The sequence below is a fragment of the Balaenoptera physalus genome (assembly GCF_965194825.1).
Source record: "Balaenoptera physalus genome assembly, chromosome: 6".
Lineage (NCBI taxonomy): Eukaryota > Metazoa > Chordata > Mammalia > Artiodactyla > Balaenopteridae > Balaenoptera > Balaenoptera physalus.
Window position 1 is genome coordinate 59,997,306 of NC_138885.1, and position 18,184 is coordinate 60,015,489.

At 33.7% G+C, this 18,184-nt stretch overlaps 1 protein-coding gene across 7 annotated transcripts in view; it reads right to left on the bottom strand.

The window, feature by feature from the left end:
• The window catches only part of TTC21B (tetratricopeptide repeat domain 21B), a 96,732-nt gene that overhangs the window by 48,660 nt on the left and 29,888 nt on the right, over positions 1–18,184 (bottom strand). For all 7 annotated transcript variants that reach the window (XR_014264624.1, XR_014264625.1, XR_014264626.1 and 4 more), the window contains exons 14-20: positions 16,880–17,104; positions 15,066–15,304; positions 13,201–13,273; positions 12,115–12,225; positions 11,236–11,374; positions 5,464–5,570; positions 1,089–1,277 (exon numbers count right to left, since the gene is read on the bottom strand). Coding sequence is in view for 3 of the 7 variants with exons in the window: in XM_082464909.1 (XP_082321035.1) it covers positions 1,089–1,277; positions 5,464–5,570; positions 11,236–11,374; positions 12,115–12,225; positions 13,201–13,273; positions 15,066–15,304; positions 16,880–17,104 (1,083 nt within the window). In the remaining 4 variants the exon portion in view is untranslated. The remainder of the gene's footprint in view (positions 1–1,088; positions 1,278–5,463; positions 5,571–11,235; positions 11,375–12,114; positions 12,226–13,200; positions 13,274–15,065; positions 15,305–16,879; positions 17,105–18,184) is intronic.

An 18,184-nucleotide genomic window follows, 5' to 3' on the forward strand; every position in this document is an offset into this window, starting at 1 on the left:
GTAATTCGAAATGATACATGCATCTCACTGTTCACTGCAGCACTGTTTACAATAGCCAAGACATGGAAGCAACCTAAATGTCCATTGACAGAGGAATGGATAAAGAAGATGTGGTACATATACACAATGGAGTATTACTCAGCTATTAAAATAATGAAATAATCCCATTTGCAGCAGCATGGATGGACCTAGAGATTATCATACTAAGTGAAGTAAGTCAGAAAGAGAAAAACAAATATCATATGATATCACTCACATGTGGACTCTAATTTTTAAAAAATGATACAAATGAACTTATTTACAAAACAGAAATAGACTCACAGATATTGAAAACAAACTTATGGTTACCAAAGGGGAAACGTGGGGGAGAGAGATAAGTCAGGAGTTTGGGATTAACATACACACACTACGATATATAAGATAGGTAACCAACAAGGACCTACTGTATAGCACAGGGAACTCTACTCAACATTCTGTGATAACCTATATGAGAAAAGAATCTGATAAAGAATGAATATACGTATATGTATAACTGAATCACTTTGCTGTATACCTGAAACTAATACAATATTGTAAATCAACTATATACTCCAATATAATTAAAATAAAATTAAAAAAAAAATTAAACTGGCCATGTATATAAGATTTCTACACTAATATTATCTTTATATTTATTCTCATGCTGTGCCATTTGAAGTTAAGAGATTGAATCTAGTTGCTTTTGTATATCCAGCACCAATCAGCAATTAAAATACAACAGCTGTTTAGTAAACTGAATTGAATCCTCTAGATTCAGATATTTATTTGAAATTGAGAATTGTTTTAAAGTAATTATTAAAACACAGATGAATGTAAAAAGAGCTTACAGATTTACTTTATATCACTTCATAATAATTTTAGACTAACATTATTAATTTAAGGCATCATGTATTTTGAAGTATTTCTGAAACCAATATTAACATTTTAACTTGCATTTTTATTACATTTCTTTTCAAATCTTTATAAATAAGCTGTTAAGAAGTTTACATTTGGGGAAATTAGATGACATCTGGAATATAAGGTGCTTAAAATTTGATAAAAGTACTGACCTTATTATCTGTTTCACAATGAACAAGAGCCTCTCTATAAAACTTAATTGCTTTTTCATAGTCTCGCTGAGCAACAGAATGTTTTGCAATCTCTGCACAAATTTCAGCTGCTAAATGTTTCTGTGCAGGAACTGCATCTGGCTGTTCCATCTGAACACGTTTTAGTACCCGAGCTTGTAACTCTCGAGCCTAGAAAAATATAAGGATAAAAAGGAATTTTAAAAAGAAGTGAAAAAGAAATTAAACAATTCTCAGTAACTCACATGTAGCATAATTTTACAGATTTATTTAAGCATTAATGGCCCTCAACCTAACAAAGCCTGATCCAAAGAAAATGTCTTAACTGAGGTTTTAAAAATGCACTTGTTTGCAAATAAGCCAGCATGCACTTATCTTTGCAACTAAAATGCTATAAAAGTACTGAATCTTTTCCCACTGCTATAAGAATATGCACAGGAAACTCACTAAGGAGGAAATGCAACCATAAAACAAATATTTAGAAAAGATGTCTACATGCTGTAATTAAAAAAATGAAAATTGTAAATGTTTATTAAATTAATAAAATAGTATCTAAAAGTTATTGAATCAAATATTGGCATGTTTCAGGGAGTAAGTACATCCACATATTGTCAATGGCATATAAATCAGTCCAGTCTTTCTGGGGAGCACCCTCGTGAAACATACTGACTCCCTAAAGTTAACAGGCTATTGAACTTAGCTGTTTCATTCTTGGGAAGGTATTAAGGACACCACTTAGAAGGAAAAAAGGACACGTTATTTGTTATTAAAAAAAAAAAATGACCTGTTGTAAAAACAAAACAAAAACAAATCTGGAAGCAACCCAAATGTCTGATGATAAGGAAATGCGTAACCAATTGATGGTGTACATACCTGGTCCCACACTATGCATAGACACTCCTAAGGAGGTAGGGGCCTTCCTCAGACTAAGAATGTAGAGTGATTTGCTAAATTGGAAGAGTATCAGCCTTCCCGCCCACAAGTCTGGTTTCTGAAACATCGAGACCTTCCTTTAACAAGTGACAGAGAACTCCTAGGTGTTAGGCCTTTACAATAAACTTTAGCTTTGAGCTAATCACTCACTCATGCATTCATGCATTCATTTAATGAACAATAAATGCCCACCATCTGCCACACATTACGCTACACACTGCGAGCCCTTCTGGGGACTCCTGTCAAAACGTTGGTTGACAACTGGTATTTGATGAAGATGGTCTAAAGCTGATTATGTTTTGGAACCACAGGTCATAATATTTTCGGGCATCATGATAAGCATTCTTTTGGAAATGAAAGAGAAAGGATTAAAAAATACTGTATATATAGCATGCGGTAAAGGTTAACACTGTTTCATGAAATTTTAATTTTGGTTATATTAATGTGTGTTTATAAGTATAGAGGTATGCGCACGTTTGTGTATTTGATGTTTTATATTATGCATGTACCAGTGTGCACGGTTTTGCTTATGTGCGCACACACACACTCACAAAGAACTCTGAAACAACTGGTCTAAATAGGGACAGTACCCTTTTATACCTGTTGTGCCAGCTTAATTTTTAATTCTTCTTTCTTTCTCAAAAGTATTCTGGCTTGAATGATAAATTATATGGTTGCACTAGGTTAAAAGATATGCACTTCTTTCTCTAGACAGTGTGTGTTTTATCTCTGCATCAACTAAATCTCTAAATGTCAAATAGGTGGACCTCATGAGCTTAACTTCCTAGAGAAAAACCTTTATAAGTTAGGTTTTGTGATACCTTGCAATTTTCTTAAAGGAAAATAATTGGGGGGGGGGTGGATCTTGAGCAAAAGTGTTTTTCATTTTTTATTAAAGATATCATAAAACAATGCTCAATTTCTCTAAGTATATATAATAATCATTAAAAAACATTTTCACACAGAATAAAATTTTCTGAAGAATTGATACCATTCCCTATACTTTTCCTTGGTTTTATCAGAAATAAATTTAATGATCTTTTACAATAACCATATTAACCCTGATCTGTCAACACCATTACTTTTCCCTCCCCCTTCTTTTATTATAATATTCTTCTAAATTCCATCAAACCCTTGGATAGAAGAAAGTATATATATAAACATCTTACTTCAAAGAATTCTTAATTTTCCCTTTTTATTTCAACAGCCTTATTGTATATCTTACCGAAGACCTCATCAAAGCAAAATATACCAATAAAATCAGAATATCACATTACTTTTTATATGATGAAGATGGAGCTATACTGGAAAAATCCGTACAAATGAATGTTAAGTGAAGGAAGCAAAAACAAGTATAATTTGTACATATTAATTAAAACTATATAAAGTTATAATGTCCTAAAATTGTTAGTGTTTTATGGCACATAGGTTTTTTATTTCTAGTTTAGATTTTATTTTCACAGAAAAGATAATGCATATACTAAAAAGTGATTTTTCCTTTAACTGTTCCTGCAATTAAACAATTAAAATAATCTATGATTTCCTTTCAGCCATTCAACAAAAATTTCGAGCTCCTATCATGGTGAACATATTTGAAGATGGATCCCATGATTTTCACCTCTACTGTTCAATAAGAGGATGGGGATCAGTTAGGAGGAGTCTGGGCTAAAAGATAATAATGGCTAGGGCTAAAAGCTGACAGAGAGGGATGAAGAAATGTGGAGTTATTTCGGAAGTCTGAAACATATTTCATATTTCATATGTTTAGCAACTATGCAAAAATATTATGATGGAACTCCCAAGTTCCATAATGTGGAGAATTAAGCTCAATAAATGGTTGCTGAATAAATGAATTTAAAATATCAAAAACTCTGATTAGTGCTCGCTTCGGCAGCACATATACTAAAATTGGAACGATACAGAGAAGATTAGCATGGCCCCTGCGCAAGGATGACACGCAAATTCGTGAGGCGTTCCATATTTAAAAAAAAAAAAAAAAAAAACTTTGATTACACTTATAAGTTTCTATTTGAATTGTACTGTAATTCTATATTCAAATTCAAATTGTTTGTATTGTACCTCAAAAAGATTTACTTTTTCAGAGATCAGAATGCAAAGAATATTATAGTTGGAAAGAACGTTATAGCTCTTCAAATTTTATGAAAGGTGAAAAATTCCTGTGCTATATAACATATAAACTTAAAATGAATTTGATTTTGGTTTGTTGGCATTGTCTAACCACAGTTTGTCCTTTTTTTTAGTGTTATTCAATGTGTCTGCTCATAGAACACAGAAGCTCATGCAACCAGAGTCACTGAGACTAATGATATTCATAATGGAATGAAATATGCCAAATTCACTTCTAAAATGTTTTGAAAGCCTAAATTTATGAAAATTACACTTTCCTTTTAGCTAATGGTAGCTAACCTCAGGTTAGGTGCCATTCCTTTATCATGTAATTCAGAAAACAGGGATAAAACATACCAACAATTAAGGGTAAGATATTACATTGTTGAAGATTACATATCTTAATGAAATCATAAGCTTACATGGGGGTCACAGAAATCTAACAGTGTGAGCTCAATTCATTCACAACTTGAACAAAAAAATATTATTGGACATTGCCTGAAAAACACACACACACATTTTGTGTGATGAAATCCAGATATTGAATTTATTAATAAATCTTCTGTCAAAGAAACCTCAAGGTCTCAAAGGTGCTAATACTGAATTGTTCCAAACATTAAAGAAATAGCATATCTTAGAGACCAATCTTTCTAATGAACATATACGCACAAACCTTGAACAAAATATTAGGAACTATCTTTAAATTCCAGCAATGTCTTTTAAAAAATCACAACAGTGACATTTATTTCAGTACTATAAGGATGGTTTAACTTTCAAAAATCAATCAATAAACAGAAAAAAAAAATTGGAGAAAAGTCACATGACCATCTTGATAGATGCAGAGAGTGCATTACACAAAATTGTTAGCAAACTAGAAATTGAAAAATCATCAAAACACATTAGCCACTTAGGAATATATCTAAGGAAATGTGTACAAAACCTCTACATTGAAAATCACAAAACATTAAAGGAAATTAAAGAAGATATAAATAAGTGGAAGAAAAAAATGAGTTCAACTCCTGCCTATGACACTAGTCATGTGACTTCACACAAGTTATTAAACCAAGCTCCCTCAGCTATAAAACAGGATTAAAAATATCAACGTTTCCTAATTGTTATAATATTTAGCAACAATATATTTAAACAGTACAATCCACTGGCATTCAATAATTATTTCTATTTGACTTATTTTCTATGACAGTTGGGCCAAAAGATTGTCTTCCTTTTACGTGTGGCATATTTCTTTCTGAGACCATCACCCACCCTTAACCCCTCACAAACAAAGGCATTTGTTTACCTGTTGTAATGAAGTAACTGCATCACCAGGTCTGTCCACTTTACTATAAACTTTTGCTAGAAGAACTTGAGAACGTCCATCCTCCATGAGAGCTGACAGTTCATTTACTATGAAAGAATAAAATATAATGGGAAAAAATAAGAATTCATTTAAAATAAATCTTTACATTTTTCTACAAGTTTTTATACTTGATTCTGAAAAATAGTGAATAAAGTTTAAAAAGGTTCAGTAAGTTAACTGAAGAACGGCCAAATTGGAAAAAAAAAAAAAGATTTAGGATAAAAACTGGCTGGAAGAAAAGTTAAAGAACTGGAGGCTTTTCTTAGACATACAAGAGATAACACTACAACAACACAGAGAAGAGTTTCAAATTCCATTCTTTTTTTTTTTTTAAAGATTTAATTAATTAATTAATTTGTTTGTTTATCTGTCTCTGTTGCTGCGCATGGGCTTTCTCTAGTTGTGGTGAGCAGGGGCTACTCTTTGTTGCGGTGCATGGGTTCCTCATTGTGGTGGCTTCTCTTGTTGAGGAGCACGGACTCTAGGCGTGTGGGCTCTAGAGCACACAGGCCTCAGTAGTTGCGGCGTGTGGGGCTCAGCAGTTGCGACACACGGGCTCTAGGGCACACAGGCTCAGTAGTTGTGGCGCATGGGCTCCTCAGAATGTGGGATCTTCCCAGACCAGGGATCGAACCTGTGTACCTGGCATTGGCAGGTGGATTCTTAACCACTGCACCACTAGGAAAGTCCTCAATTCCCATTCTTAAGTGTATAAGCACTTCTGTTTATTGAAGTCATTTAAAAACAAGATAGGGTAGTTGGTACATGCAATTAAGAAGATAACTGCTATTTATTTTTAAATAACAGAACTTAATAAAGTATACATATATATACATACATATATACATAATAAACACTGACTTTGATGCCAACCTGTCTGGTTTCAAATCTAGGCTTTAGCACTTTCTAGTTAACAAGGTACTAGTTGAACAAGGTAGTTATCCATTCTGTGCCTCCCTTTCATCTGTAAAATAGGGGAAATAATAGTACCTATCTCATAAGATTGTTGTAAAATTTAAAAAGTTAATAAATTATTAAATAAGCTAATATATGCAAAGCAATTAGAGTCTTGTACATGGCAAGTGCTATTTAAATATTTGGTATTGTTATTTTGTAATCTAAGAGTAATAAAAGAACCCTAGATAATTAACAAAAAGATGTTTCTTCTACCATTTATCGACAGCATGGCCTGAGCCATACTCTGTTTGAAGTGGTGTACATACATCATTATTTATTTAAAATCTCAACCTGAGAAGCAGGTTTTGTTATTGCTATTTTACAGGTAAGAAAAGCTCTAAGGTGGTACAAGGAACAGGGAAGCCGTGACCATGGTGAGAGCAGGCTGGAAGGAGAGGTCAGAGGAGCAACAGCATGCACGTGTGAAGGCCATGTAAGCCACTGTAAGACTGGTTAACTCAGAGAAATGGGAGACAAGGGGGAGCTTGAGCAGGTGTGATCGAACTTTGGTTGTTTAAAAGGTCCAATAGTGCTGCTGGGTTGGGAAAGACTGTGTCCGGCTGTGGGGTTGAGGATTGGGTAACAGGGAGACCAGTGTAGGCTACTGCTTTAATCCACCTAAGAGACGATGTAGCTAGGACAGGGTGACAGCAGTGGAAATAATGAGACACAGGAGAATTCTGAATGTATCTAGAAGGCAGAACCAAGAGGATTTCCTATGCACAAGCACAAGGGTGAAGGCAAGGATTTTGGTTCTTCAAAACTACAAAGAAGGATGAAGTTATTGAGATAGAGAAGGCTGCACATAAACAGATGGGGGAGGCAGATAAGGAATTCACTTTCAAACATGCTAAGTTTAAGATGTTTCTTAGAACCCTGGGGCTACTATATCAGCTAGGTGAACCTGAGTAACTCAAGAAAACTGAGTATTAGATGCTAATTTTAAAATGTAGATAATTTTATTTGCCTCAAAAACTAATGTGAGCATTAATAACATATAATGAAATGCACATGAAGGCATCTAAGTACACCATTGGATGTGCTCAGCAAATTATTAAATGAAAGTATTTATACTGCATAAATGTAATATACTTATGCCCATATAAGTAAAACATACTACTTGAATCTCTCCTCCTCTACAACCTTTTAAAAAATGCATATCCACATTTAGGCCATCTGTAGTGTTTCAAGCAAGGTCTGAAAGACTCGTGCAAGTATTTTTATGGAATTAATAAATGCATTCAAATTAGGAGAATTTAAGCATCAACTTCAAAGCTAAATTAAAAGACCATTTTAGACATTAGAAAATTTAGGGTTGGCTTGCCTTATCTATGTATCCAAACATATTTTAAAACCACAGAAAACATGGTATTGGCAAAAATAAAAATGGGGAGGGGAGGAGAAGGAAGGACCTCAAAACAAAAATTGCCAGAATCAGACTGATATGTATAAAAATGTTTATTATATGATAAAGGTGGCATTTCAATAAATGACACTGAGATATAATTGGCTATCCATTTGGGAAACTATATAGTAAAAATTGTATGTGAATTAAAGTGCTCCATTATAAAAATTAAAATTCTCCATTATAAAAATTAAAATTACAAAAACCCCAGAAAAATATAAGAAAACTTTTTTTAATGTCAGGATTAGGGAAGCTTTTTCTCAGCATGACAAGAAATTCAAAAGTCAAAAAGAGAAAAGACTGGTAGGTATTATATATGATAATTAAATATTCTACTTGACCAATGAAATGATAAAGTAATTTGATAAAGAAAGGACAGCCTGGGAGAAAATATCTGCAACATGAATAACAGGTAAAAGATTAATGAATAACAGGTAAAGGATTAAGACAAAGGATATGAATGAAAAGTTCCTAGTGAAAATACGATCTATAGATATAATACCTAACCTTACCAATCATCAAAGAAATGTAAATTAGAAGTTTGTTTTCTCTATAATTAATACTACATAATGTTGGGATATTTTTACCCTTAAGAAAAAACAATGGAGCAAGATTCAATTCTAGGAAGTACATAGTGCTATATAAACAAGGATTCTATCTCAGTAATGTTTTCTTCTATCTAAATGTCTATCGATAGGGGACTCATCAAATAAATTATGATATTGACATACAGTAAAATACGCTATCTATGTTAAAAAATTTAAAAGCGCTATATTTGCCAAAATGAAGAGAGGCTATTAAATGAAAAATGCATACTGCAGACCTACAGGTATAATATGACTCCTTTATGGTAGAAAAAAGTGTTATGTAACAGTGTGTGAGAGATAGGGGCAGGGAGATTGATCAGGATGTGGTTTTCTCTGGAGAGTGGGAGAGGGACACAACTTTCATTCACTTCTGTAATCTTCAAATTTTTGCAATGAACAAGCACTAGATTTTATTAAAAAGTACAGATCTTTAAAAAGTAAATTTGTATGAACTTGTCAGAAGGCAATTTGATAGTATCCAATGACATTTTAAGTGCACATACCCTTTAACGTAGCATCTTGCTCTTAAGAAATATAAGCAAGTGTATACCAAAGAATGAGATACAAGGATATTCATTTTAACATGGTTTATAACATCAAAAGACTAGAAGACAAACTAATTGGGGAAAAGTTAAATAGCTTACAGAGTTATAAACTATTGTGAGTCCATTAGATAGAATAATATGGGTGTACTGACATCAAACTATATCTGCAACATATTGTACGTGAAAAAAATTGCTGAATAGGAAGAATGATGCATTTTGAAAAGAACAATATGCATATTACACTTAGTTACATAAATATATATAAAATATACACTAAAACACAAAAATGGTTACCTCCAGGGAGGTCTGAGAACAGGGCAAGTAGAATGCACAGGAGAAACTGGAGACTTGTACATTATACTCTTTAATAATGCTGAATTTTTTTTAAAAAAACAACTTTTAAAAAGGATTATAAAAATGTTTACTTGTTTAAACACCAGTTGTAGTTACAATTTATAGGAAACGTCCAACAAAGCTACAGTAACCAAAACACTATGGTAGTGGCACAAAAACAGAAATATAGATCAATGGAACAGGATAGAAAGCCCAGAAACAAACCCACACACCCCTGGTCAATTAATCTATGATAAAGGAGGCAAGGATATACAATGGAGAAAAGACAGTCTCTTCAATAAGTGGTGCTGGGAAAACTAGACAGCTACATGAAAAAGAATGAAATTAGAACATTCTCTAACACCATACACAAAAACAAACTCAAAATGCATTAAAGACCTAAACCTAAGACCGGATACTATAAAACTCTTAGAGGAAAACAGGCAGAACACTCTATGACATAAATTGCAGCAACATCCATTGCTGGATTTTTTCAATCCACCTCCTAGAGTAATGAAAATAAAAACAAAAATAAACAAATGGGACCTAATTAAACTTAAAAGCTTTTGCAAAGCAAAGGAAACCATAAACAAAATGAAAAGACAACCCACTTCAGAATGGGAGAAAATATTTGCAAATGAAGTGACTGACAAGGGATTCATCACCAAAATATACAAACAGCTGATGAACCTCAATATCAAAAACATAAACAACCCAATCAAAAAATGGGCAGAAGATCTAAACAGACATTTCTCCAAAGAAGACATACAGATGGCCAAAAAAGCACATGAAAAGATGCTCAACATCGCTAATAATGAGAGAAATGCAAATCAAAACTACAATGAGGTATCACCTCACACTGGTCAGAAGGGCCATCATTAAAAAATCTACAAACAATAAATGCTGGAGAGGACATGGAGAAAAGGGAACCCTCCTACATTGTTGGTGGTAATGTGAATTGGTACAGCCACTATGGAGAACAGTATAGAGGTCCCTTAAAAAAGTAAAAATAGAGCTACCATATGATCCAGCAATCCCACTCCTGGGCATATATCCAGAGGAAACCATAATTCAAAAAGATACATGTACCCCAATGTTCACTGCAGCACTATTTACAATAGCCAGGACATGGAAGCAGCCTAAGTGTTCATCGACAGAGGAGTGGATAAAGAAGATGTGGTACGTATGTACAATGGAAGATTACTCAGCCATTAAAAAGAATGAAATAATGCCATTTGCAGCAACATGGATGGACCTAGAGATTATCATATAAAGTGAAGTAAATCAGAGAAAGACAAATATCATAATATTACTTACATATGGAATCTAAAAAAATGATACAAATGAACTTATTTACAAAACAGAAACAGACTCACAGAGTCTGAAAACAAACTTATGGTTATGAAAGGGGAAAGGAGGGAGGGAGGGATAAATTAGGAGTTTGGGATCGACAAATACACACTACTATATATAAAATAGATAATCAACAAGGACCTACTGTATAGCACAGGGAACACCACTCAGTAATCTGTAATAACCCATATGGGAAAAGAATGTACACATATATATATGTATAACTGAATCACTTTGCTGTACACCTGAAACTAATATAACATTGTAAATCAACTATACTCTAATACAAAATAAAAATTAAATAAAAAAAAAACTAAAGGAAACTTCCTTTATGTCACTTTGGAAAGTAGTTTTCTATAACACAAACTGTTTCACAAATCTGTTTTAAGATTTTTAAAATATTTTAGTAGAGTGACATTCTGACAAATGAAAGAACCAACCTCACATACACTAAAAATACAAATACTAACATAAAAATAAAAAGAATCAGATATATTAGGTATACTTTTTCAAATAAGAAAGATTTTCATACCAGGTTCATGAGCTAGTGCATGTTGAAGAACTTTTTCTGCTTTGTCATACCATTTCAATTTTAATAAGAGCTCAGCCAAGTCATAGAAAAGATAATTTTGTTGTCCATTTTTCAGAGCAGCTTCATAGTAAGTGATTGCCTAAACAAAATCCATTTCAGTTAGGGGAAAAAAAGGCAATGAGAATGGCATTCAAGCATAGATCCTGCACACATTACGACTTAAAGCAATTGGAAGTAACCTAAAAGCAGCTTATGCATGGACTTGCACTATTGATTAAGTGTGCCATTTTTCTTACAGAATCCAATATTACACAAGACAACTAGCATTTCTTACAAGTAACTAAAGCAAAGTACTTTGTTAAAATTTTTTCCAGTTTTATTCCAAAAGTTAGTGAATGCAAATACTTTGCTAGCTGTTGTATATATGTTCAACAGTTACCAGGAATAGGGCAAGAATATAACTAAAGGAAAATCTACTATCCTTACTACAAAATGAACAAAAATGAAAAACAAAAAAACAAAAAAAACCCTCAAAGCACATGGCTTACCAAAACTGGTTCAACAGAAAGGACATCTATTATGCTTTGTCATATGATAAAAGAGATGTAACAACATTAAGTTTATCATAATTTATTTCATGGCAGAATTTTGCTGTAAGGTGAAACCTGAAGTAAACTTTAGGGTCCAAAAAGTCTTTGCAAAATGCAGCAGAGAAGAATCTGAGACACTGAGAAAGTCTTTAACACAAATTCCAGTTTGTAAAGACAAATTTGGAGTTTCCAACCATTAAGATACAAACAGTGCTTGCTGAAGATCTTTCACAGAGCAGGGTTTGCAGATTTGTTAAAACAGATACATTTCAAAATATAAAGTACTTACCTTTGAGTAGTTGTGAGTTTTGACAAGAGCTTTCCCAATTTTGCTTGCCAATGTTCCATCCTTTGGGTTCTGATTTAATGCTTGCTCATATGCTACTATGGCTTCTTCAGGCTAATGTTGGCAGATAAAAAATGAAGCAATAAAATAACAGCTTAGCTGGCTCCCATTAAATGGCAACACTTCTATAATTAAGGTCTACATTTGGAATACTTACTAAGACTAATAAAGCACATACTAAGTCCAGAAACCTTAATAATTTCAGAGAGGTGATAATCACTAGTGCAGGTGTAACTCACTAGTATAATCCCACCCATGTTACTTAGGTCCATGTCCTCATAAATAGTCATATGAGAACTAGAGACAGCTTCTTGACAGCTTTTCATCTGGCATCATTATAAAAGCCAGAACCAGAGGTCAGAGGATTGCTTCCCTTTGAAGAAAACACCACCTTAGCCAGTTGCTCTTTTCATCCTTTTGTTTAAAGGTGACTCACCTTACTTCTGGTATCATCTCTATTTCAAATGATAGTGCTGAATAACTGGATCTCAATTTGAAAAATAACTATAACTTTTTAATTGTAATGGTTGTCTCTCTTTTTATTGTGATGACTGGATCTTTGACTATTAAGTAAACGTTATTAAAATGAGGGGAGGGGATTTGGATGAAGGTGGTTAAAAGGTACAAGCTTCCAGTTACAAGATAAGTAAGTATTAGGGATGTAATGTACAACATGAAAATTAACACTGCTGTATGTTACACATGAAAGCAGCTGAAAGTAAATCCTGAGAGTTCTCATTACAAGGGAAAAATATTTTTTTCTATTTCTTTAATTTTGAGCTATATAAGATGATGGATAGTCACTGAACTTACTGTGATAATCATTGTATGATGTATTTAAGTTAAATCATAAACTATAGTTATGCTATACCTTAAATTTACACAGTGCTGCATGTCAACTGTATCTCAATAAAACTGGAAGAAAAAAACCCAAATTCCTTTCAATAGAATGTTACACTAATCACAAAGAAGAATTTTTGTTTTTTGTTTTGTTCTTAAATCTAAGTTCAGTAGTATCAGAAACTTTACCTCTTGAATATTCATGTATGCATCACCAAGGAGAATAAAAGAACGAGGGCTGGGCATCCTTTCAGCAATTTCTCTGGAAATCAGACGAACTCTACTTAGTATATTGAATACAAATTTCTTCTTCTAAACCAATTAAATAAAAGATAAGCTTATTTTTTCAATGAACTAATAGGCTTCAGAGTGCCTTCTTCATATCCAACAGTGTAATATTGTTTAAAAACCCCAGCCATACCCACACTCAGATAGTTTATGCTAAGTCAACAATTTTTTTCATTAAATTTTTCTATTTCCTGAAATGCAGGTAAAAGTACACAGAGAGATAGTAAACATATAAGCTCTCATTATCCAGAAATATATGATGTGGGAATGAAGTTCCAAAATATGACAAACACTTATCATCCTCCTATGCATCTTGAGCTCTGATACTCACGGCATAAGTCATATACAACGAGTTACCTTAAAAAATATAAAATATTCTACTTCAACATTTGCTGCTTATTTTTTACCTGCAAAATGTAAACTGCTAAAGGTCAAAATACCAAGGTTGCTCAAATAATGTGATGCTAAGTCTTTAATGTACAATATCTCACTTAATTGGTCCAAAAACTCAGAAAAGAAATTACAATTATATAGATAATGCTGAGTTTACTATAGCTAATGTGTCAGATCTACTTGAAAAAAAAAACCTATGCTTTTAGCTACTATACTATAGTGCATCCAAACACATCAACCCTATTTTAAAATACTGTCATACATATATACACTACCAAATGTAAAATAGCTAGCTAGGGGGAAGCAGCCGCATAGCACAGGGAGATCAGCTCAGTGCTTTGTGACCACCTAGAGGGGTGGGATAGGGAGGGTGGGAGGGAGGGGGACGCAAGAGGGGGGTGATATGGGGATATAGGTATATGTATAGCTGATTCACTTTGTTATACAGCAGAAACTAACACAACAATGTAAAGCAATTATACTCCAATAAAGATGTTAAAAAATAATAATAAAATAAAAGGTGTGAAGAGTGAAAAAAAAAATTGTCATATCATTAGAGATGATAGTGCTGATATTTTAGAAACATCATAGAAAATATAATCTAGGAAACTCCAGTCCATCCCTCTATACAGGGGGCGTTGCTCAGTTTCTTTGAATCACTCAGTATCTACAAAGAATCTGAGCAGCTTTCTGGGCTTTGATATTTACAAAATATAGATGAACCAATATGACTTAATTCATCAGCATTTTACTATTCTCAAGGATAAAAACATTAATTTTCTCTCACATGGAGTGTGTGCTTGTATCTTTATCTTTTTGTTTGGGGAGAAGTGTAAGAGCAACCTGTGTGTGCATGTGTGCACCCATGTCTCATGTGTGTGTGTTTTGTGTATCCCAGTAACTCCTAAGGGCGTCAGTGTATGACACTTTTTAAACCCCTGCCATTTCTGTAATCCATGCCTTAGTGTGGTATATACTAAGCCATAATTTTCTTCTGCTATAACTATGATACTGAGTGTTAAATGTGACTATATAGCCCCTAAATTGTTACATTACATAATGCTTTTAAGCTATTAGAATACATGTAATTGTAGCTCTTTCAAAGTCCAAAAATAACATCTGATGAGCGAGGAGAGCTGAGAAACTAAAGTAAGCCACAGGTTGAAATAAATCATAATTACCATGATTTACATTTTAGGGAGCGTGAGTAACTTGGTTAGAGTGACTGTGTTTGGCGGTAGTAGAAGGAAGCAAGAACACATTAAGGAAGGGATCTATAAAGTATCTGAAAAGCAGTTAAAAGAAAGAAATTTGGGGATTAATTTTAGGAGATAAATGTTGTCAAAATATAATGGGTTGAAAGAACTATTTACCTGTAACAAGTGATATATAACATCTTCTCTTTTCTGTGCTTCAGATATATATCTGCCATTTTTTCTTTGGTCTCTATGAAATAAGGCTGCTCAGATGTAACATTCTGAAGCATGCTTAAAGCCCGCTCCACATCTCCCTGGGCCAGAGCTAGGTCTGCGTTAGCAATAGTGACACGCAACTCTTCAGATGTCCCGGAAAATTCATGGATGGCATCTTGTAAAACTTTGGCCGCCTCATGCTGTAAAGGTGAAATTAAAGTGACATTCAAAATTTCAACAAATTACACTACAAACTAAGGTTTTCTACTAATACAGAATGAACAATAAATGCTAGTACAGTTGATATTTGTGAAATAATGATAGATTTTTTGAAAAGTACAAAAATTTAAAACTAAACTCAGAGACCAAATTAAGATGACATTATAAATATTTGTTAGCTGAAAAGTGTTCTCATAACTAGGACAACAGCAGTTTCTACATAAGACTTGTTGCTATTATAATTTAATAAACATTTACTTTGCACCCAGCATTGTAAATATTAACCCATTTAATTCTCACAAAAATCCTCTAAGGTAGTTACTATAATTACCCCCCACTTTGCAGTAAGTAAAATGAGATTCAGACAGTTAAGAAGTTAACAAATGATAGAACCAGCCTGGCTCCAAAGCCTAAATTCTTAGCCATGTTCATTACTGCATCTTCGATGGGATCCAGTCCACAGTCACCCTCTGTACCCGGTGGCTCTACATTACATAGCAGATTACGTTATTCCCTACGCTAGGACGTCATTTTTGTTATACCCCAGGTGAATATATTTCCTAATTTCCAAATCTGTACCTCAATGAATCTAAAATGTCATTGATTTTAATTCATCGCAACTTCAGAGATTTTAAAACATTCTGATTTAAGAAACGCTAAAATGTGAAAAGAATAGTGCATTCCAGAATCAACTATCTATAGCAGAATTGGTTCTTCTTCTTAAGTGCATTTTACATTAATTTATTAGTGAACTGAAAATTCTTTGAGATTCAGCAAGTATCTGGACACAGCCTTCTTAATTTCCACTAAAATATGAAATATGAAATAACTGATTAGCAACAGCTACAACTTGAAAAATATATATAAATGGTGTTAAGTTCTCATTTTCTACAAGGTTCTAATTCTTTTCTCAGAATTACATATTTGTTTGCCTTCTTTCTACCTATCTATCCATCTACCTATCTATATTATTCTTTAAGTATTTGATTTAATGATCTATCTGTATTTTTTTAAGTATTTGATTTTATGATTGTCCTATTAGTTTCCCAAAGCTGTATTATTTCAGTGGTTCTTTTATTTTCTCAACTATTAGAATTTCAGATTGGTACTTTGATTTTATTCCAGTAGTACATCTGTGTGTGTGTGTGTGTGTGTGAGAGCCCTTTTAGGAATTCACAGAATTATAACTGTATTATATTACATTTCATGACAGCCAAAGTAATCATACATTATATTATTATACACATTATATTAATACATACTACAGTACATCACATTACATCATATTATTACTTATATTACACATACAGTGTATATCTAGTATCACATCTCATGGTAGCCAATGTAAGTACACTGATACATAAAGTCATCCCAGTACAAACTGTGTCTAACTTCAGGGGCTATAGAAAGTAACATGATCTGGTGCCAAGTGATGAGAATAAATTTTCTAAACTTTACCACTTGGTCAAGTGAATTTTAGCTTTTTCATTTCCTATGACTCTATATACTTGAATAACAAAGTTCAGATCTGAGCCATTGAATTACACTTGACCTACCTGTTCTCCATTTAAGCGGTGAACCTCTACCAACTCAAGAAAGACTGATAAACGATGGCTTGCATCGACTTCAGTTTTTCTGTATTTTGACTTTGAGGAAGTTCCAGTTCTCCTCATTCCTGGTAAACTCATTGCCATATGCAGGGTTTTAATCGCTTCTGCTATTTCTCCCATTTTCTTTTGTGACTGAGCTTTTATCAAATGATATAAAGGATATTCTCTCACCTGAAAAAATAATATTCAGAAATACTTCCTTGGAGTGTTTACAACATCAACACATAGTTTACAATCCATCAAATGTTATAGTAAGAGGATCTTTGAGGACAGTCTACCCTGTGATTGTATGCATGAGGTCTATTTCTGTCCTCTTACTCATGTTCTGATCAGTTATTATACTAAATCAGAATTCAGGTAACTTGACACTACCTAGTGTTCCGCTGGTTAACAAACAAGTTAAATGCTTCTACCATGAGAGGAAAGAAATTGCACACAAAGTTTATAAGGCTAGCAAATATATTCTAAGAAATTATTTTAGTTTTCAGGAAATGAATTTCTTTACCTCAGACTTCTCGTACTGAAATAAAGTTATCAGATTTCTACACAGTTTCTTGTCTTTTCTTTATTTTCTAATTTTAAGATTAAAAATTTCAGGGCTTCCCTGGTGGCACAGTGGTTAAGAATCCACCTGCCAATGCAGGGGACACGGGTTCGAGCCCTGGTCCAGGAAGATCCCACATGCCGCAGAGCAACTAAGCCCGTGTGCCACAACTACTGAGCCTGCGCTCTAGAGCCCGCGAGCCACAAGGCCGCGTGCCTAGAGCGCGTGCTCCGCAACAAGAGAAGCCACCACAATGAGAAGCCCGCGCACCGCAACGAAGAGTAGCCCCCTTGCTGCAACTAGAGAAAGCCCGTGCACAGCAACAAAGACCCAATGTAGCCAAAAGTAAATAAAATAAATACATAAATAATTTAAGATTAAAAATTTCAGGACACGTTAATCAAACATTGGTTTTACCCTTTGATACTACTCCGAAACACGTAGTAATGAATCTCCTGTCTTTATTTTGGCTATCAACAGCATATACAGAAAAAATAAAGAGAATGACAAAAGATGAGGAAGGAGTCAAAGGGAAGAAGATGGTCCAGAATGAGAGGATGTGGCAGCCATCTAACCTCCAGGATGGCTACAGTCCTCCTAATGCTGGGTTCTGAGCCGTAGCTAGGCATCGTGTTTACCTGTGGGCCTCGTGTAAACAATCATGCTTACGCTCTTCTCTCAGAGATTCTGATTCACTGGGTGGGGCA